This window comes from Lactuca serriola, chromosome 8, assembly GCF_051521515.1.
Source record: "Lactuca serriola cultivar US96UC23 chromosome 8, Lser_US96UC23_V15, whole genome shotgun sequence".
NCBI lineage: Eukaryota > Viridiplantae > Streptophyta > Magnoliopsida > Asterales > Asteraceae > Lactuca > Lactuca serriola.
Genome location: NC_136415.1, coordinates 293,834,808 through 293,858,153, shown reverse-complemented (window position 1 = coordinate 293,858,153; position 23,346 = coordinate 293,834,808). Strand labels below are relative to the sequence as shown.

The 23,346-nt window shown below is 34.1% G+C and overlaps 2 protein-coding genes and 1 non-coding gene across 3 annotated transcripts; 2 read left to right on the top strand and 1 right to left on the bottom strand.

The window, feature by feature from the left end:
• The first annotated feature begins 4,318 nt into the window (after window positions 1-4,318).
• On the top strand, window positions 4,319-4,425 carry LOC145071683 (small nucleolar RNA R71). The gene has a single exon (XR_013690691.1). It is a non-coding gene; the product is annotated as a small nucleolar RNA R71 (small nucleolar RNA).
• Window positions 4,426-12,920: 8,495 nt separating this feature from the next.
• On the top strand, window positions 12,921-15,057 carry LOC145068190 (uncharacterized). Its single transcript, XM_079015166.1, has 5 exons — window positions 12,921-12,950; window positions 14,383-14,450; window positions 14,550-14,658; window positions 14,737-14,863; window positions 14,942-15,057. Exons 1-5 carry the CDS (start codon window positions 12,921-12,923, stop codon window positions 15,055-15,057), a joined length of 450 nt encoding a protein of 149 aa, XP_078871292.1.
• A 3,501-nt stretch (window positions 15,058-18,558) lies between these two features.
• LOC145068189 (uncharacterized) lies at window positions 18,559-20,591 on the bottom strand. The gene is made up of 3 exons (XM_079015165.1): window positions 20,401-20,591; window positions 18,965-19,648; window positions 18,559-18,865 (listed from the first exon to the last, which is right to left on the bottom strand). The coding sequence occupies exons 1-3, from the start codon at window positions 20,589-20,591 to the stop codon at window positions 18,559-18,561; spliced, it is 1,182 nt and encodes a 393-aa protein (XP_078871291.1).
• Between the last annotated feature and the right edge of the window lie 2,755 nt (window positions 20,592-23,346).

The following is a 23,346-nucleotide window of genomic DNA, read 5'->3' as shown; positions in this document are numbered from 1 at the left end:
AGGTCGTTATTTAACATGTGGAAGGGACTAGGCATCATATAAGCCTCATATAGGAGTTTACTCCCCAAGATGTTCTTGGGCAGTAAACTCCCGAATCTTGCTGTTTTGCTATGTAATCGATGTTATTAAACATGTTATAAGACATATAATAGAACTAGAGAAGGGTACTCACGATTTGGGATGAAAACCCGAAGATCCGTGAGAGAGAATTGGCTTTTCTCTAGTTGGAATTGTCAATAATGAATGAATATGGCTCAAAATTCTATATATAGTCCGGAGATTTTTGGCAGAAAATATTTTATTCCTGTAATGAACTCTAATGTAATAGAGCTTTGGAATAACAGTGTTCCACAAAACCTTAGTGCATCCACTCTCTTATTATCTCCTTAAGTGTAAATCCAGAAATACTCAAACTTACACAGAAAAGTCTGAAAATTTACTGTGACTGTTATAACTTCTATTGACCTGATAAAGTTTGTACAGAATGGAAATTTCGGGTTGTCACAAGTATCACAACATATGCAGTATAGTAATCAAAGTACAACAACCATTGCATTAATAGTAATAGTTTTACAAAAGTTACATTTTACTGAGACATCAAAGTAATACTGAAACTCGTATAGATACAGCTTGGTTCTTGGTTGGCTTCACAAAAGCTCCCGGGTGTACCTATTTATTGCTGACCTGAGAATACAAGTTATTTTGAAAGTGAGTATCAGCATTTTTATAAATGCTAGGGAGTTCATAAGTATTTAGTGTCATTTGTGTAAGTAAGCATTTTATTCAAAATAACTTCATGAAAAGTAGTAGTTTAGAATCTACGGTGTATTAGCGTCCTTTTCCAGAAAATCCTATATTTTCTAAATAAAATCAGTCTTCTACCAAGACTCGACAGAGTTTTGTTTTAAAGAGTAATTTTCCCTTAAAACTATCATTACTAAAATACGGTATTTGACATTTAAAGAAGGTAGGAGAATATCACTAGTAAAATACTAAGGGAAAATAACATATGCCTCAGCAGAAATACTGCTGACTAAGGCAAAAGAAATTATAGACTCTAGGAGAGTATCGAATGAATGATACGCCTTGCTCAGTCTAACAAAAGGAAACCCAGACCCCAGACGGTATCAAATGAACGGTACGGCTAGCAAGGTCTAAAACAAAGAAACACAGACCCCAGACAGTATCAAATGAACGATACAGCTAGCAAGGTCTAAAACAAATGGTAATCCTAAGTGGGTTGTTTCAAGAATACCGTGTTAATTCTCGTTACCTTAAGGCCATGAATTAAAAGGTAAACATCGAGATACTCGTAACCATATTGATAGACATTAGAGTACTTGATGCCCTGCAAGCGTCGGAAAGAATGTGACATTTGTCACCCCTTGGCTTGGTAGGTCGGGGACTGTAGCTAGCACTCAGGGTGTGGGAGTGTCAGTCCCATATAGATCTATACACACAATGCCCGCTCTCCCTCCAGGAGACTCTGGTTACCAACTTGACGACGGGGAGATCCGTGTCCTTAAGATGCATCTCGTATTTTAAATTCTATTGTAAGTACTGGAATAACGATATAGACTCACGAATGAACTGACTCCTTTGGAATTCTATGAACTAGAAAGAGTGATTAGAATCTCCTAACTATTCCTATAATAGTTACTAGTGTCTATGATCTATGAATGATGAATGGAAGGATGCCCTTGCTACCCAAGGGAAATGAACTGGTCGATGTAAACCTTTATGTCTATACATGTATACATGATATATAATTAATGTTTAAACGACCTTCGTACGGATATCCGATACCCACCAGACCACATCCCAACGAGGAAAAGGAAATAGGACGAACTAACCTTCCTAAGTCCTTTAAACATTATTTATATAACTATACAAGTACAGGCATGCATTTAACGAAGTAGAAGCATAGAAGCATAGAAGAAACCTTTGGTAAAACCTTTGGAAAACCTTTAAAAATAAGAATTTACGACTTGATGTCGTTATGTAAAACAAGCTTTGAAAACCTTTGGAAATCCTTTGAAAAACCTTTCCTAAACAACTTTGTAAAATGGTTTGTATAAAACGGTTTAAGTGAAGAAAAACATTTGATATGAAATCACGACTGGATGTCTCTTAAGTAAACAAACTTTAAAAAACCTTGGATAACCTTTAATGATCTAAAAAGGGATATTCATACTTTAACAAGATTCGAAAAACCTGATTTGGAAACCTCTAATCTGGATAAACAGTTTAACATGAAAAATCTATTTTGTTGTACAGTTATTAATCACATGTGATTTATCTAATAACTATACAGTTCAACTTGTATTCCCCTCTATAAAAGCAGTTAAAATCATTTAAAAGGTTGATTCAGGGGTACGAACTCACCTGTCGTGGGCGATTCGGATGAATGGACGGTATAGGATGCTAAGTGTCAAGTGAGGACTTAACTACACACGTGAATCCTATTTAACATGTAATGATACATTCAAGTATTTAATTAGTCATTTAATAACTAATTAAGCAAGTAAGGATGTCTTACTACATAAAACACTTTGCTACAAGTGCATAGAAGGTGTGTATGGATTCACATTGGAGTTTACTCTTCAAATGATGGCCCTTATGGGTGTTTACGGTTTCAAGACCACTTCCCCCATGAGTTTACGGCTGTAAACTCATGATAGTGGTGTCATGGGATGTTTAAAGGTCTTATCTCACTCATAGAATCATGCTAGAGTCAAATCAAGGGCTAAGGAAGTGATTGGGGCTCAAAATGGACACAATAGGGAGTTTACGGTCCATGGGCCACTCCTTGAGGAGTTTACGGCCGTAAACACATGAGTTTACGGTAGTGAACTCATGTTAGTCCATTTCTTTTGTGCTTTGGTGGTTCTAGGCTATGTAGACAAGGTTCTAGTCACTTATCGGCCAATCGCAAAATAATATCAGTTTGTTCTAAAGTGCCTAAGTCATGTTGATCAAAAAGATTTCCTGGGATTATATTAACACTTTTGATATTAATATTACCTAGGGTAATAGAAATGAAAGGTTCCCCGGGATCCTTAAGCTTGGGTGAAAGTTTATTTGATATTATGGAACTCGCATGCTCGGTTAAGTCAATCTTTTTAGGGAGTTGTGCTTGGAGTTTGCGTTTTTGAACACACAAATCCTTCAAAATTTTAGCATAAGAAGGTACCTCCTTAATAAGTTTGACTAACGGGATATTTATTTTAATTTTGACTAAATAAATCTCACATGTCTTCCATTTTCTGCCCTCGCTTCCCAAAAGGGAAGGATGTCGGTTTCTCTAAAGCTGAAGGGTATGGTGCGGTATTAACCTCCACACCATGCTCCCCAACTTTAGAGTCATCTTTACCCTTAACTACTTTTTGTTTTTCAGATTTGAAACCTTTCTCAAACTCTTCTTTTTCATCAAAGATGACTTCAGTGTCACTGTCATTATCTAAGGTGGGAGCACTTACCTTGTTGTCAACCTTTTTCCCACTACGCAAGGTGATTACCTCGTTCACTTGATGCTCTTTTCCGGGTCTTTGGGTGTGAGATGGGTTGACTGTTGTGGTGCTTGGAAACTTGCCATCTTCTCTTTTCCCAATTTTCTCCGCCAGTTGAGCAATCTGCTTCTCGATAGCAGCTATGGATTTGGAGTTGGTGTCAGCTTTTTGGTATGTTTGAGTTATAAACTCCATGATTTTGTCCAACTTGTTGCTATCTGTTTCCTCCTTCTTTGATGTTCCACCTTGGTTAAAGTTGGACTGTTGGAACTGTTTTGGCTGATTCTGGTTTTGGTAATTCCCTTATCGGTTGTTGTTGTTGAAATTCCTATTATTGTTGTAGTTCCCGCCTTGGTTGTAGTTCCGATTGAATGATCATGGATTATTTTGGAATTGACCATAGTCATGAACTTGATTGATTTCCTCTTGACTTCTCATGCACTCATCTGCAATGTGTCCTGAATCTCCACAACTTACGTATATCTTATGTCCCTGCGAAAAAAAACACACCTTTCTCTTTGCCTAGACTAGAGAGTAGTAAGTCAAATTTTTTATTTGAAGAATTAATATCAGATTTGACTTCATTTTTCCAGTTTTTTTCTAGTCCAACAGAAACAGCCAATGAAACTGGGTTGTCCCATTTCTTAGCTGAGTAATTGGTTTTTGAACCATGACTCAACTGCTCCAAGAATCGCCAAGCATCTTCACTATCTTGCATCATAATTGTGCCGCCAGACGAGGCATTAATCATGGTTTGATTGGCAGTGTCGACTCCATCATAAAAGAAACATACAACTTGCCAACGGGGAAATTCATGATGGGGACATGAACGCAACAATTCCTTGAGGCGTTCAAATGCATCATGAAATTCTTCATTGGGTTTTTGAGCAAAATCTTGTATAGCTTTTATTATTTCCGTTGTTTTACTAGCAGGGTAAAACTCTTGCAAAAATTTAGTTTTTAATTGCTCCCAAGTAGTAATACTATGGGGGAAAGAGAAGTGAACCAATACTTAGCTTTTTCTTTTAAAGTGAACGGAAATAAATGAAGTCTAAATGAATCTCTATTAGTTCCTCGCGGAGTATTCGCGTTAGCAATTGCAAGGAACTCATAGAGGTGATTGTATGGATCATCAGTTTTATGGCCTCTAAAGATGGGTAAGACACTAATTAGTTGTGGTCTTACTTCCACATGATGCTCATTTCCTTCCACGAAGAGTATAAGTGAAGCATCATCATACTCTCCCGGCTGAAAATGAGACGCCACAGATTGTCTATTAGGTTGCGGAAAATAAAGATGAGGGAATTGGTTACCTTTGTTGTAGTATCCTCCATTTGCATTATTGAATCCACCATTTGGATTCCTTCGATATTGATTCCCAAAGCCTTGATTTCCGAATCCATCGTTGTAGTCATTGTTGCCACCATTGGGGAAATTCTAGTTGTTCCAATTATTGTTGTAGTTCCCATTTCCACCCCGATTGCCTTGATTTCGCCTGTTACCACCATTGTGGTTCTGATTCCAACCAAGTCCGTTGTCACTTCCATCATCAAAGTCCCAGTCATCCTCGTTACCACCATCACCACCATTACCGAATTGAGGACCAACATTTCTAGGATTTTGGTTTTGATTTCTAACATTACCACCGTTGTGGTTTCCTACATTGCCTCCCATATTTTGTGCCCAATTTCCTCCATTCCCACCATTTTGGCCACGGTTGTTTCTATTTGGTTGTGGTTTCACTGGTTGGATGATTGGTGCACCGGCATTGTTGTTATTCTCATTATTCCCATTGTTGTTGTTTGGGAATTGAGGAGCTAATGGTGGAACTAGTGGTGGAGGATTGTTGGCTGCACCCTCACGCCCCTCGACCACATCTTCCACAACAACATTATCTACACTCATAGTGTTGATTTTCCTTTTGGCGACCCGATTTGAGCGATTTGTTCGTTCGATTTCCGGATCGAATGCAAGTAGTGAAGAGCGTCCGCTATGTCTCGTATGCATGCACCGATGTGCCTGCACAACACAAATAAAACAAAACGTGAACTGCAAACAAGAATTTAAAATGAAAGTAAAAGACTATAAATAATTAAACACAATAGCTCAAGCGCACAATCTCCCCGGCAACGACGCCAAATTTTGATCGAGGTCGTTGTCTCGGTCAAAAATAAACCAACTAACCTAAGTAGATATGGTAAGTCGGGTCGAATCCACAAGGAGTTCGTGGTTAAACTTTGTGTCAAAGCAGTCAATAAAAAGAAAAGTATTACTATCAATTGTCACAAAAAAGATTAAAACAAAATTCAAACAAAAGCTTGGAAATTTATTAATTAAAAATAAAAATCTCAATGAGAAAACTAGAGTACTCTCGGTTCAGTTATAGACAGTTTAGATTCACACACTTTCTTCCCTAGAATCCTAATTCAATTACTTAGATGTAATTGGGGTTTATTAACTTGGAACACATAGTTTGGGTACATAATATGTTCATTCAACTAATTGTCTTACTCCTTTATGTCTAAATGAAATGTGAACAATTAGTGAACTAGCAATAAAATGTCTTACAACTACCTATTACCATATTGAGATTCAATATCATAAATTGGAATAATATATGTTGATTCATTCACTTGTCTTTATTCCTAAACTAATTGAATTTGGAAGAAATGATAAATTGGCAATAAACTATCTTAATTATGACATCAAACAACTTCATACAACCCAATTTCAATCGTTATTACCAAAAGATCATCATGTGAAGCATAAAATAACAATTGGAATTAATTAGAATCAAGTAATAATCAAGTGTGTTCATCCAAAAGTCATAAACATCCCCGGAAGTAACCCTAACGGTTTAGCCTTCCATTAAATTCATAAAAATAATAACTTTGATTAAATGATTGAAATGCACAATAGAATTCATAAACAAACTTAAAATCATCCAACAATTGTAACCTAATGATTATCAAAATATGGAACAAATGAACCTTGTGAAGAAGTAATCGTTTCTGAAAGTTACTAAAATTGATGAGAAGCACCGATTGAATGATCTTCAAATGTTGCTTGATGATGAATTGAATCGAATCTTGCCTTGAATCCGGATTGAAATGGAATGGATTTGTGTTTCCAAATGTTTCCAAGGGTTTTAGAAACCTTAAAAACATAGGGAAAACTCTGAAAATCGCAGGTGGGAATCCTAAAAACGAATGCACCAGTCCCAATTTATAATGTGAGACAAAAAATAATGAAACTGAGCGATGTGGGACGTTGGACGTCCCAAGAGACGTCTTAGACGTCGTGTATAACGCCCATGCGTTCTTTGTACGTCCTTGCATGCCTTCTATCGTCCTTGAAATACACTAAAAAATGGCCAAAAACGTCAAACGTCTTAGGAGACGTCTTAGACGCCCTCTAGGACGCCCTTCTTTGATTTCCAAACTTTCCGAAACACACCGTTCCAACACGAGACGTCCCTAAAATGCCAAGACGTCCTAGGAGACGTCTTAGACGCCATGTAAGACGCCGACGGGGCTCTCCCTTCTTTTCTGCTCTGAATTAACGACTAAATGCTGACCATTTGACCTGGACGTCCTAGGGGACGTCTTAGACGCCTGGAGGCGTCCTTCATCTTCCGTGCAAGTTTTGGTGGTCAAAACGACATAACTAGCATAAACACAAAACACGAAAGTTGTAGCAAATCTTGTCTAGTTTCCAGAACTTCATTATTCATGTCAATCGGAGCTCCAAAACTTGAGATATGATCAAAGCAATGAAGAGTGGTCAACTTTCCTGACAACATTTCTTCATTCCTTGAGCAATTCGTTTTACTTGCAGGTTCCGCCCACTTTTAGTACGATATATTGACCTGCATATGAAGTTCAACAACTCATCAAAGTAGTGCCATTCTTGGACAATTACACATCAATTCAACATAACATTGATAAAATAGACTTATCAATATTATTTAAAATATTCCAACAGGTTTAAATCCGGTCAAAAATATTTTTGGGATAAATTTGGCTAATTTTTGACGTACTTAATTTCGACGTTAAAAAAACGGAAATTTTTGGGTTGTCACACCATCACTCCAGGGTTTCCCTATAGGTGTCATGTTGTTTCTAATCCATGTGAGTTAGCTTCGTTTCCTAAGCCATTTTAGACTATGTTTCTAGGTATACTAAGACTGTGTGTCTTGGTGGAAAACCCTTCATTTTCATAACCGTTAATCCGACAAGAACAACTAACGACAAGTATAAGTGTCATACTATTGATCTTGTATGGTTAGACCGTCCGCCTGGAGTTGCTACCTACAACTAAGACTGACGAGACGAATTTTGGTGTTGACGTTAGTAACATTGAATATTACCACGTGTTATAACGGGGTGAATGACTTAAGCATGCCCTACTATGGAGCTAGTGCAAAAAATGTAGTGTCACGAGTTCGGTTATGAGTTCATTATAAAATCTCAGTTTTGTTTCGTTAACGTATAGAATTGATATTGGGTTTATACGGGGTTTTTGTTCACTTATTCTAGTTGAAAGATATTGTATGTAGTGGGATGGTTTGGGATTCTAATTGACAAGTGTTAATACCATAAATTAAGTCATATAATACTTAATTAATAGCAGGACATGCCTGATTAAGGTTTAATAACTTACAGTTAATAAGTTGTTTTTATAAACCATTTGCTTTTATAAGAGAATATAACATTTATATGCAAGGGATATGTTAGAACCTGAAAGTGAACCTCTAGCAATCACAAGTTATGAAGCTTCTAGATCAGCTTATGTCCAAGGTGAAGATGATGTCCGAAGTGAAGATGAATCTGAGATGCAGTAATAATTCGAGCTCAAGTGTCTCTTTCAGCATTTATTATTTCTTGTCTTTTGTTTGATGTAACATTTCATAGGACTAAGCTTTTTTTGTATATGTTGGATAATCAGTTGTCAGAAGCTGTTTATTATCTAGTCCTTAGAACGTGTTGTAGTTTGTATGATGTACCTCCTTTTGTTATATAAGGAGTGTTCAAAATTCAAGAAATACAACGAATTGTTCCTTCAAAGATAGCAAATATTACTTTTAACTCTTTTTCACTTTTCTCTCAAGTCAAAACTCTTTACAACATTCTTCTTGTTCATTTATTGTCTTTAAATTTATTATACTCATAGTTTCTTCATTAAATACTTGTGTACTTTGTTGAATATTAACTTCAAGTTTCGATTGGTTTTACCAGACTTAGTTGGAACATCAATTAAGAGCAGACATTGATTCTTAATATTAACTCAAGGTTTGAGTTTTCAAACCTTGTCCTTGCACATTGATTCTAGTACTCACAATTGATATCAGAGCTTGAGCGGTTGTCCCTTGAATTCGTAAGAACAGATTATAGTTAATTCGAATTCACCTTGGTATTTCGATCATTTCTGTGTTCAGGATAAAAGTTCTTCTATATACCACTTCTACTCTCATATCAAAGATTCAATGGCTGCTCTTAATTCTCAACAAATATATTCAATGCAAATAGCAAATAGCGTGGGTTGCCCTTCTCGTTCCCCATTGCTAGTTGTTGAAGAGTATGATCACTGGAAAGTCAGAATGGAAATGTTCTTACTTGGTAAGAAAAAGGTGAAACTATCTGGAGATCCGTTAAAGAAGTTCCATATGTTCCTATAAGACAAACTGTGAGAGATGTTGCTGAAACTCTCATGGGACAGGATGAACAACGTTAAACACCTCTTACTGCTGATGACATCAAGAAATTGCATGCAGATCAAGTTTCATTTTCCAAAATGGTGTTTGGTGTTCCACCTTCTCTCTTTGAGCACATTAAGTTGTTCAAATTTGCTAAAGAGATCTAGGGCACTCTCCAAGACCTGTTCGAGGGATCAAAAAACATGAAGGATAAGCGTTTGACTTCCGTTGTCAACGAGTTTGATACTTTCACCATAACTATCTGTGAATCAGTTGTCTCGGCCTCCAGCAGATACCGAATCGTCGTCAACAACATGACAGCTCATGGGATTGTCCGAACTCCTCTAGAGTAGAATCTCAAGTTCATTAACAGTCTCGGAAAGGGATGGGGAAATGTGAAATCTTGTCTTCAAAGTAATTGATATCTGAAGAAGTTGAAGCTCTACCAATTGTTCGATGAGCTTCAAGGTCATGAATCGAATGTTGCACATAAGAGAACTCTCAGGAAGTCTTCTAGCTCTTGTCAGTTCCTATGATCCTCAAGTTCCGAACCTCTCTGTCTCGGACTCTTTCAAAATTGTTATCCCATCTATTCCACATGTTCAACCCACTTCAACTCTACCTACTCTTGCCAGTTCAAACTATCAGTTTGATGGAGACATCAAACCTGAAGCAGTTGACTCCGAACTATGTTTTCAACAAGAGTTTGCTTTGCTCTCCATGAAATATAAGCGCCCTTTTAATCCCACTCACAAACCATACCACAACCGTTTCCAATCTCCTCATCAAAGTAATCCCCAACCATACCCTAAACCTTCCAAAAATCCACCTGCATAGAAGCCAAACATTCTAACACAAACTCACTCCTCGGAATCTCACGAGACTCTGAATTCAGAAAAATCAAAAACTGTTTGTCACAAGTGTGGTCATGCAAACCACTTTGCCAAAGACTGTGTGACAACCTGGAATTTAGGGCTAAAATTCTAACCGGCTGTTTAACCGTGAATCTCATGTTTAACCGGATTACTGAGTTTTAATGTATCCTAAGAAGGTCAAGTACGTAAATTTTAACTACTATATGATATCTGGTGATATCATACTTCCAAACGTATAAGTTCAAATTTATATAGTTATATGTTTTATACAATTTATAGAACAAAATCATGACAAATAAAAATGGATTATAATTGCTAAGGAATAATTGGTAAAAGTTTTAAGAATACATATATACATATACAAATACATGTCAACACATACACATTACACACACATTGAAACAAATATGTTATATAAATTCATATACAAATACATCCATTTAATCAACCAAAATGAAGAAATAAATAAATAAAATACAAAAAAATTGATTTTACAACAAATATCTTTATAAATCCAATCTTGTACAACAAATCGATTAACAATCTACCAAATCTTAGAAAGATTAGATCTTATACAAGACTAGGTGAAAACCCGTGGGACCCACGGGTGTTAATGTTAAATAGAATTTAAAATTTAATTATGTAATAAATAATATATCATTAAGTTAGAAAACTTATATAGTATTTTTAAATAACTTTTTTATTTGTAAGTATTTAATTACACAATAAATGGTAAGTATTTAACTACAAATGGAGATTTTTAATACCCTTACTTTTTACTGCTTCTTAATCGTTCATGGCAATTGCACGTTAGATTAATAGAAATTGTTGTTGTTTTCATCTGCTTTTTTCAAAACTTTACCTTGATTTACTGCGTCATGTGTTTCTTTTTTAGGCTTACTGGCTGTAACCTTGAAATTCGTTCAATGTTGTTGTTTTTCTTAGGATATGTTCTCTATTTTTAGTAAATTTGTAAAATTTAAGTATTTAATTACAAATGTAAATCCACATATTTTATAAAAGTTATTACTTTATATAATGCAACATACGTTTAAATAATGATAAAAAAAACCCAAAACAACATCGAAATTGATTTGATACAAAACAAGAATAAGATGTATGTAATGAAATTAACATAAAAATACAATACGTAATTATAAATAAATAAATTATTATGATGGATGAAATGTGCTTTGCTAAAAATGAGTAAAACATTCCACAAAAAAGTTGGTTATAAATTGAGAAAACTTCCTTATAAACAACATTAAAAGTTTTATTTGTGAGTCTACCATATTTATCTAAAATTAATAATTTCAATCCCTCTCTGCTTTGAACTCTAGATAACGCAACATACAATTGTCCATATGAAAAAACCGGATCTTTGAGAAACAAAACAACATTCGATAACGATTGTCCTTGGCTCTTATTAATAGTCATTGCAAAACATACCACCAATGTAAACTGTCTTCTTGTGAATTTGAAGGGATTTTTTTTCTAATTGAGTTAAAGACATTCTTGTAATAAAATTCCGGTTTCCAATATTAGTTCCAAACATTATACGTGCCTTAATAACACGTTTGCCCAATGATATCACCTGTAGTCTTGTGCCATTACATAAGTTGTTTTTCTGATCAATATTTCTCAGTAACATTACTGGAACACCAATTTTTAAAACTAACTTATGATTTGGTAGATCGGATACTTGAAGACCATTTAATACATCAGGCGAGTATAAATTTGCATCAAACTGGTCATGGAAAAATTCGGACTGACATAGGCTATCTGAACTTAAATATTCAACCTCATCTCCTGGAAACTTGTTAAGCAAACGGTCGTTTATTTCCTAAACAACTTCATTCTTTGGAGCAAGTATAGCTCTTTCTTGGAAATAATTTGTACTGCTATACTTCTCCAAAATTGAAGGATATACAAACTCAATTAATGAACCTATAGGATCATCTGGATCATTAATGAGAATATCATTCGGAATATCGATAACCGTTTCGCCGTCGTTCGGACCACCGAGTTTGCCTTCTCCTATATCCAATAACCAATTTGCAGAATCTCTTATTTTTCTATATCAGGTTGATCCATTCCAACAGTTAGGCTCATGTTTTTTTTGTTAATATATACACTTTGAAATGTTGCCATAAATATGAAGAACTCAAAGAAGCATTAATTATGTTCTGTCTGCTGCCACCCGGAACAACAGAATATGTCTGAAATCTCCTCCAAAGACAATAACTTTCCCTCCAAAAGGAATAATTGAGATGCTAGAATTTCCACACCTTAATACATCTTTCGAAGTTCGATCTAAAGCTTCAAATGCATGCTTATGGATCATAGGTGCTTCATCCCAAATTATCAAAGAGGTTTTTCTTAATAAGCTAGCCAACTTACCATCTGGATTTATTTTACAAAAAGAATCCTCTATAAGTTCAAATGGAAGTATAAATCGAGAGTGTGTCGTTCTACCACTAGGAAATAATAACGAAGCAATACCACTTGAAGCAACATTTAAAACAATATTACCGTCAGATCTAATTGTTCCAGATATTGTCTTCCAGAAAAAAGTTTTACCCGTTCCACTATAACCATAAACGAAGAAAACACCTCCTTTATTTTCTTTAATAGCACTCATGATGTTAAGGAAAATGTTACATTGCTCATTTGTTCATGCAAGAAACATATGATCAAACTCATTCTTTATAACGGGAATGTCGTAATCTAGCTCCTCAATGATAAGTCGTTTGTTCGAAGAAGAAACTGATTCAACATCTGGGTAAGGCATCTTTGTGAAATTTCACTACTAGAAAACAGCCCTTTAATGACGCGCAAACAATGACACTCGCTGATAGAGGACATGCATTGGTGTGTACCCTAAAAGATAATGTCAATTTTGCAAAATTTGAAGGATAGTGGACACGCATTTGTGTGTGCCCTAAAATTAGTGTCAGAAAAGAAAAAAAATGCGGAAGGCGCCTTTCGTAAAATGTGCATCCTCTAAATGTGTCGCTTTATATTTTTTTCTTAAACGCACGTTTTTAATGGGGGAAAACGAAATCGTCTGAAATTCTAAAATTTTGAAGAACCCCGCTTCTACCCTCTCTACTCAGTATCTCCCTTCATTCACTCCTTCCTTTTCTCTCCTTCTCTCTGTAAACCCTAAGCCATCGCCACTGCAACCGCCATTGAACCTTAAAAACTCAATCCACACTTCACGCTTCTATGACTCTCTCTTTTTCGGCTCTTTAATAATAGAACGCGTGTTCCATCCTATGGGGAAAATGAAATCCCCAAAAATTAAAACCCCCGCCTTTTGCTGAAAACCCTCGTCTCCTTTACATGGCTGACAACCCCCTTCTCATCAGATTTCCAAGCTATCTCTTCGTTTTGTCTGAGATTGTTGTAAACTGCAACATTCTTAAACTAGGGGATTCAACTAAATACCACAACCCAAACCTATTCTGGTAATTGGGAGCCAATTAGTGCAAAATGCAACCCTCATACCACATTTTCTCTCAAGAAACCTCATGTACGTACACTTTTTCTCCCATCTCTCGGTCTCTCCGATCTTCTCTTTGTTTGTGATCCTACCTACCCTGCATGGTCAGAGCATCCACGAATGCTGCAAGCCCTAAAAGATCTTAATCACCATCGCTCATGTTACCTTCTACGAATTCAACGTTGACCTCAATCAATAGGTTTGGATTTCTTTTTCTGTTTTCATTTTGATTCATTTAGCTTTTTTGAAATGATTCGTACGTGAAATGATACTAGAACGATGGTAACGGCAGCTATGAACATTAGTTAAAATTGAGTTTGACTTTAAGAACGATTCGATCCCGATTCTGTTTCCAGTACTCGAGCACATCAATCAAAATAAGATTCGAATCCATAAGTATTTAAGTCCAAACCGATCCATCGAAATCGGTTTTGACTCCATGAATCCATCAAAGTCGATATCGTATTTTGATATCGCATTTTCCAAAATCGATACATCAACACTCGATTTTGACAAATAAAACTTCGATTTTGACTTTTTGTTTGACTTTCGATTTCAAGCTGTCACCGTTGATTCCAACTCCTTTTTCAAGATTTTCGATTCATACACAAAAATACAATAACTAGATTTCTATCGCGATATACTCCTGTGGGATCTAATAAAATTGATGGTTCGGTTGACTTTTCTCTTATCGGACAATGATTTTACGACTTTTCCATTGTTATATATTGTAAATCTCAAATCTCAATTGGAAGCCATGAAATTCTAAAAAGTTTCCTTCTTTTATGGTTGACCCAGGCTTTAGGAATCAAGGGTAAGCTGTTTGCTAAGAAACGATATGCAGAAAAGGCTCAAATGAAGAAGACGTTAGTATCTCTGCTCTACTTTTATCATTCATTATCATCTTATGGCATCAATTTCTTTTTATTTGCTCCTTCTAAGCTGTAAGTGTGTTAATATAATAGATTGGCCATGCATGAAGAATCATCAAGTAGACGCAAGGTGGATGATGATGTTCTGGAATATGTTGTTCCTGCCTATCTTCTTGATCGTGAAACCACAACATGTGCAAAGGTTTGTTTCTTTTCCTTAAATTAATAAACAAAAACACTTCTTCTCTTCTCCTTTATAATATAATTAACAAACATTCAGATTCTTAGCAACAAAGTAAAACAAAAAAGAAAGGAGAAAGTAGGAAAGTGGGATGTGCCTTTACCCAAGGTAAGACCCGTGGCTGAAGATGAGATGTTCAAAGTGATCAGAACTGGGAAAAGAAAAAGTGAGTTTTTTGACTATATTACCCTTCTTCTTCATCTGTTTTGTTTGTAAGCAAATAAGTTACGTTGATTGATTGCAGCGAAACAATGGAAGAGGATGATCACAAAAGTGACATTTGTAGGACAAGGTTTCACAAGAAAACCTCCAAAATATGAGAGATTTATTCGTCCAACTGGTTTAAGGAGAAATATTTAAGGAAAAAGATAAAATATTTAAAATATCACTTGTTGATGGATAAAAAAAATCCTTATATTGGCATGTTTATGCTCTCATAAGGGAAAGAGATACCATACATAGAGAGCAAAATAAAAAGAGTGATGATGCTACTCTTCTCAAGGAAAAGGATGAAATCATCACTCAAGTTATGGAAGAAGGTAATGACTAGCAATTTTAGTACATAATCAATATGATAAAACATTTATTTCACAAAACTGTTATTTCACAAAAGTTTCTACATATTGTTATTTTAAAGGTTTTTTTTTTATGATCACTACTACATCAGAGACTTTGAAGAAGAGAAAAAGGGATTGACAAAAGGCTACTTTAATTTATTATTTAAAAAACAAACATCAATTTATTTTCCTTGCTCTTATTATCCCTGATTGAGCAACATATAAAATTTGATTCATTGTCCCTTCTTCCTTTGATCATTCTAGATTAATCTGCAAATACAGTTGGAGACTAGACAGATCTTGAAACGGATTGCAAAGGAAAATGTAAAATAGCTTGGAAGAATGGTGGCAAAATTATCTCATGCGAATCCCATGACGGTTCTTAGAACAATTGTGCACCAGGTACCCATTGCTTTCATGAGGTTTGCTTGTTAGGCATTAAGTATCTAAAACATCTTAGAAGAATGGTGGCAAAATTAGTAAGGATTCCTGGCAATTTGTGATATGTATATCAGGATGCTTTCCTAGTTGATCAGTAGATTGAAGTGTGTGAATGCATTATGTATTTTGCTGACTGGTATCAAAATCTTCATGTTGAAGCATCATGTTTTTGTGGAGATAATTGTTTGATTTTATAGTAGCATAGTACACATGATATTTGTGCACGCCACCAGATTCCATGTGGTGGTGGTGGTGATTTTGTTCTGTTGATGCCTTTGATGGATGTTTAAGATTCTCTTATTGCGTGTGATATTTGAAAAGGAATTGAATTGTGGTTTGGTGGTTTTCTCTACAGCTTGAGTATGATATTTTGGAAAATGTTGTGATTGAGCGGCTTATACAAGGGGGTCGTGAGAAGCTAAAAGATGACGGCCTAAACTTAGCAGACTGGCTTCAGTATTTGGCATCATTTTGGGGTCATTTGTAAGTAATCTTTTATCCTTTCTACTTCATCTTGCTGCCTCTTTTTTTAATCTATGCTCCTAGACCTTTATGTGTTGTTACTAATCATGCATGACCTTGTGCTTTCTGGACATATATTAGAGAAGGTCTAGCCCAGGTCCGCATGAGTTAATTTGTTTTAGGTCTATTAATGGCAACCCTACTTCATAGGAAGGAAGTAGAGAAGCCAAAAGCAGTATGTAAATGTATATAAATGAATGTATGTGAAATTTACAATTCCAGGCCAGTGTCTTCTCCTCCAACTTCCGATCCAGCACCTGTTGTGAATGCCACATCAGCATTTCTCTCGAAACCTAATTATAAAATACAATTAGTCCTTATTATTTATTAATGAGTGATAATGTTTATTTTTTTTATTTAGGACCGGGGATGTATACGATCAAGTAATTTGGAAGGTACAATTCAACATCTTCTTGATATGGGAGGAGGAAACTGGGATAGGGATACAGTTGTTCGTGCTCTTCATGTTGCTTTCAATAATCCAGAAAAAGTTGTTAAATATCTTTATTTTGTAAGCCTAAACTCCTACAATTTCTTTCTATTTTAATAATTAAATATAAAACATTTTAAATTTATAATTTTACCGGAGCCAGCAGAACTCCCGCCAGCTGCCGGAGTTTCACCACTGCCAAGTCTGCAGGCTGCCCAGCCCCCACCATCTACAGTTGTTCCTCCAAGTGAACCAAATTCAAACCCTTTGGATCTCTTCCCTCGGGTATTCAATATATTTTTTTGACTTTCATTTTGTCAATTTTCGTTTTAGACCCTGTATATTGTAAACTTGTCGTGTTTGGTCTAGGGACTTCCTGACATGGGCACAAATGCTCCTATTGGTGCTGCTGGCAACTTGGATTTTCTACGTAACAGTCCACAGGTATTTATTTATTTATTTATTTGTTTATTTATGTATAAACTAGTCAACCATATCTACATACATATTAATTATTAATTATCTCAATAAAATAAAAATGTAATTTATATTAGTGTTCCAGTTTCAAGCACTTCGAGCCATGGTGCAGGTTAATCCCTAAATCTTGTAGGTACTTCATAAATACAAATCAAAATACTTCTCAAAGACATAAATGGTAGCTTCTCTTTTATCTTATTTCTTATGATTTACAGGAAAGTTTTGATTAAGAACAATTTGAAGATCATCATTCAGTTGAGGTAATAATATCATTAGTTCTTACAATTTTAGGTATTTAGTTTCATGTTTTTTTCTCTTTTATCTCATTTATTATGATTTATAGGAAAGTTGGGCTGCTGGATTTAACGATGATTGGAACATTGGGATGCTTGAAGAGTTGAAGGCAGAAGATAGTGAGGGTATTATTGGTTCACAATCACATGTTGAAAAAAGTTTAGATAAGTTGAATGCTAGAAACCAAATTCTTTGTGACCAATTTGGGATTGATATTAAAGCTAAGAGACATGATGAAGGGTTTTAGAGCTTCTTCAGACAGCTTAATGACGAGTTACTGAAACAAGAAGGTGCCCCTTTATAGCAATGTAGTATTAGGTTATATTGTTAGGGAAAACCTCTTAATAACAATGTAAATTTAATTTATATATTGTAAGAAATGGAATTGTATGACATTAAATTTTATGCAATGGATTGTATTTTTTGTATATGGTATTTTATTTCTATAATGAGACATTAAATGCAAATTTAATTTAAAAATTAATAAATATATAAATATATTTTTTTAAACATTTAAATTTACGATACGCAAAAGTGCATGTCATCTTCATTTATGACATGGCCTTTCTTGACAAGGCTTTTAATGATACGCATTGTGTGTCATTAACACGCGCGTCGTAAGGTTACGACACGTGAATGCGTGTCGTCTTCCTTTATGACAGGGTCTTCCTTGATACACATTGCGTGTCGTAAACGCGCGTCGTAATTGCGCGTCGTAAATGAGCGTCGTAAATGCGCGTCGTCTCTCTTTATGACAGGGCCTTCCTTGACGCGCATTTGCGCGTCGTCTGATCCTTTTACGACACGCAATGAGCGTCGTAAAAGGCTGTTTTTCTAGTAGTGTTTTTGAGAGTGGAGTTGTTTCGAAGTAAAATTCGTTCTATTTCAAACAAAGTTAAGTTCTTAACTTCATCTTCATTGAGTGATAACTCTGCACCATAAATTTTAAATTAATTATAAAATATAAAATACAATATTATAATATTTATAATAATTATTTAATGGGTGTTGAGAAGAAAAATAAATTATTTTAAATATAAATGAAGAAAATAATTTAAATACCTGGAGACTTGAACTTTTGTCGTTGGTTATATAGAATTCCATCCGCCAAATACTCTCATGTATTTTCCTAAACGACCTCTAGTTAGACATACTATTACACATCAACAATGTGGCAAATAAGAAGCGTAGATAAAAACCAGATCCAAAATGACTTGCTTCTTTAATTGCATCGATGTATTCCTTGTCATCATGTAATAGCCCGAGTGCATAACAAGCATCTCTAAAAGAAGAATATGTTTCGCCATTTACCGTGCGAATTTCATCAAATGACGTCGGACCTTTAACTTTATTTAAGAGAATCCTTAAAAAATAAGCTTCACCAAGATTAGGTGAAACCGAATGAATTCTACCAATGCCTTTTCCTACTTTCCTTCGCTTCCAAAACCTACCATTTAATACCCAAACAAACTTTGTAGGAAATTCAACATATGTAAGTTCTCATGCTTCACTATTAATTGCATAACAGTCCATCTAAGATGTGAACTTTGAAGCAGCAACAGAAGGTTTGTCCAGAACATCGTCAATATCATCGTCTTCGCCATATACAATTTGTTGTTGATTAAGAAGATGAAAAGGTAGTCTAACCACAGAAGGATACCTGCAATGAACATCATATTCAAAATTTTGCCATGATGCTTCACATGAAGATAAATATCTACAATCGTAATATTCAACTATTTCATCGACCGCATCATTATTTTCACATTCATTGTTTGTTGGCACAACATCAACTGTAGCTCTATCAGGACCCTTGTTTATGTATTTAAACATATACTTTATAGAAGATCCCTGATTGCACCATTCAATATTAATATGTTCCTGATATCTTTTTAATAGATATTTGTTGTATGGAACAACATTTCTATTATCCAACTTGACACCCAATTTTTCAACAAAATGACCATCGTTTCTTCTCCTATATAACGGAAAACCATTTTCATCAACAAACGAATGATTACAGAATTGTTTTGGAAAGTTTTTAGAGCACTTTTTATCCGTCATGCATGGAAAATTGATATTTTTAGCTCCACGTGGACCATGAATCATGAACTCATTGACAAGTGAATACAATTCTGGCTCTTCAATTTTGTCTGGTATGTTGGCAGAAATTATCGGATCGATAAATTCAACAGTGGGTAACTTGTTGTCAGAATGCATAAATAAACATCTGCAAAATATTTGGCAAAAAAACAAAATATGACTAGACTATAAAAACATATAAAAAAATATACTATAATAAGAGTAATGTTTTATCAATAATGAAAAAATATAATTTTAATTACATGCTTGAACTTTGTCGAAAAATTGTTTCACCCTTAAATCTTTAATAAATGCATCGAGCTTGATCTTTAACAACCTACATAATATATCAAGCATGTCTTCTGGTTGAAGTGAAGTATCCTTAAGAAACCTTTTAATCTCTGCCATTTGGGATTACAGTAAAGGTTATGAAAAAATCTGGATATCCAAACCATTTACATAATGACACGGCATCCAAATAGTTTTGCAGCATATAGTGTGCGCCACTAGTAAAGGATGAAGGTAATATGAAACGGTGGGCGGCATTGGAGATATTAGTGGTTCCTTGAGCTTTTTGGTTACATAAATTCTCATAAGACTCACATCTAAGAACATGTTGTTGCCTACGTATGTAATGCAATCTCTCCGTTTCCATCATAGTATAGACATCTACCAGAAATTGTTAAAACAATCTTTTTGAATTAAGAATGAGCAAGAACGAATGATCTCTATCTTGAATTCTAAAAGCAAAATATTCTCTCATTGTACATTTCACCTGCTTACTTTTGGTCCTAAATGACACAACTCTATGAAGAATGTCAACACTGTAACCATCATCTCCATAAGGAAATAGCAGTGGATATTGAAGAGGAATGTATGAATGATGCAATTCACTGATACGTTGTAGAAATCCAGTTTTTTTCAACAACAATATCCCTCTTTTCAATTGAATCACAAATGTCATCGACAATTAAAGCGGCAACCTCAGAAGCAGTCGGTAGGTTATATGTTCTTCCATCTCGCTCCCTTCTCCCGATAAGTCGTAGTTTCATATCAAGTTGAGGATTTTTCTGAAAAGTATCTCTTACCATCTTATAAGATCTAACCAACACATTATTTGAATCCAACATCAACTTAATATCTTCAATAATATCACTATCAATTGATTTTGATTGATCATTTTCCCCACTAAAATAAATGAAATTAAACATAATATTAGTAATATATATATATATATATATATATATATATATATATATATATATATATATAATGAATAATTATGAATAAGAAGGTTGAAAAAATACCCAAAGCATTTTTGTCTATTTGAAATTTCGTTCTTAGTATGATAAATGTATAACTGAGAGAATTTTGGTTCCGATCCTTTTGTTGGTAAAAGACTTCCAAGTTCCAATACTATGATAATTTTGACCACCGAGTCTGAAAATGTATTGAGCGTTTCCTCTAGTGATTGAAGAATCAATTTTACCACCCATCAACGTAAAATAAAACATTGAATTTTAACATCTAATGTTTTTCATGAAGTGTTTGCTTTTAGAATCCATATTTCGAAACATTTTTTCATAACTTGGGGGTGCTTTCTTTAAATCTGGAAGTTGAATTTTGCCGTAACCACAACATAATGAATAATTTGTGTTCCCCTTTTCTTTTCCTCTAATGAATTCATTTATCCATAACTTTGCATGACATGTTTGACATACAACATTTTGATCACCATGATCCAAATATTCTGTAAAATAAAAGGCCTAGAAAAAAAAATATCAGTGAAATTTATAAGTATATACAACCCAGTATTTGAAATGTAAAAGAAAAATGAAAAATGGATATTATTTTTTTATTACCATTTGAGATACCAACTATAAGGTTTTTATTTATGACTTGATGTATATTTTCTACATCTTCTGTCAAATCAACCAACGGGATAGGGGATAAATATGTCGTCTTCCTTTTTAATTTATGACATCCTGGAGTTAACTTGATTGATGATGAAGAACTAGTTATTGTAGATGCATTTTTCAATGTCATATCATTTGAAAATACATAGTACTGTCTTTTGTCTGGTAACTTGGAAGTGACATATTTATCGAAAGTGATGTTATCTGAACAAAAAATAAAATAAGTATATATATCCGGATTATAAAGAAAATGAATAATAGTATATTTTAAAAACAATAAATTATTATCATTTGTAATGTTAGATAACAGATTTCTAACATTTGTAATGTTAGATAACGAAGTTCTAGCATTTGTAAAGGAATGAGAGTTGTACGGTTGTATTTTGGATTCCAGGCGAATTAAATGAATTGACATTTTCAGTTTGACCAACAATATTGGTTGATTGATCTGCAAATAACAAAAACTTATGAAAACTGAAGACATATGTATAAAATAAAGTAATAACCTGAAATCATATAATATTAAAAGATAATAAAAAAATATGAGAAATCATTTATTGTATATAAATGTAAAATAAGCGTAAAACATCGAATAAAAAAATACTAGGGTTATAATTAATTATATTTTTAAGAGATGCGGTATTGAAGTACTTGGAACGTTGGATCTTGTATTCATTTTCTTCAATCTTTTATTTTCCAAATATATATATTTTTGAGTAAATTACACGAATGGTCCCTATGGTTTAGGGCAATTTGCGCGTTTGGTCCCTAACTTATTTTTTTAACTCGGAAGGTCCCTACTGTTTGTTTTTCTTACGCGTTTGGTCCCTGTCTTACCTAAAAAATCTATTTTGCCTTTGATTTTTTAATTTATTTAAATAAACACACCACCATCCTTATCCCCTCACTTTACCTTACTTACCTCACCATTTTTCCCTATTTAAATAATAGCCTTTTTACGTAAGATAGGGACCAAGAGCGTAACAAAAACAAAGAGTAGGGACCAATGGCGTAACAAAAATAAACAGTAGGGACTTTCCGAGTTAAAAAAATAAGTTAGGGACCAAACGCGAAAATTACCCTAAACCATAAGGACCAATCGTGTAATTTACTCTATATTTTTTGTCTTCTTTTCTCTCTGGCTTGCAAGTGGTACATGTTATTGTTGTTTTCTGCATAAGAGATAATAGGACAGGATATGAAATGTATAATTACGTAAATAATATGTTTATATAATAATATTGAAGAAATAAACGTACCTTTGTAAGCATCGGTTACCAATTTCGACGAATATTGACTTGTTGCGGACGAAGAATTTGACAATTTATCTACTTTTTTTTATGTTAATAAATGTGTATGTTATTAAAATAAATTTTATGTGAGTTAAAAAAATAAGAAATAAAAATAATAAAAATTCTATACGAAAAGACTTACCTTTGTAAATCGAAGTATTAACAGTTGTAGTTGTTGATGATAGATGTGATGATGTAGTACCCAAATTAATATTTTTTGTATTATCTAAATAGAAACTATTTAGTTTTCTAGTCTTTTTAGAAGAAAGTGAATGCATTGTATGTCTGCAACCTTAACAGATAAATCAAATTAGTTTATAAATTAATATGCTTAACAAATAACAATTAAGTAGTTCATATAATAATTATTTAGCGAACAAATGGGTAGAAATTCAATTTGTAGTCATTTTTAAGTATTCTTGTTAAGTAGTAGCAAAAACAATACAATTTAACTGTGTCATTTTTTTGAAATGGTTTATTAAAATGTACATATAAATTAAATTTAGTTTATTAATGTATTATTTTTTATAAAAAATAAGTCAATTGAATAGGTTGTATTTAATAGCTATAGAGTTTAATAGTAACATACGGGCAGTTTTGGTATTTCAGTTAGACATTTTGAGCGGGAAAAAAGCTAG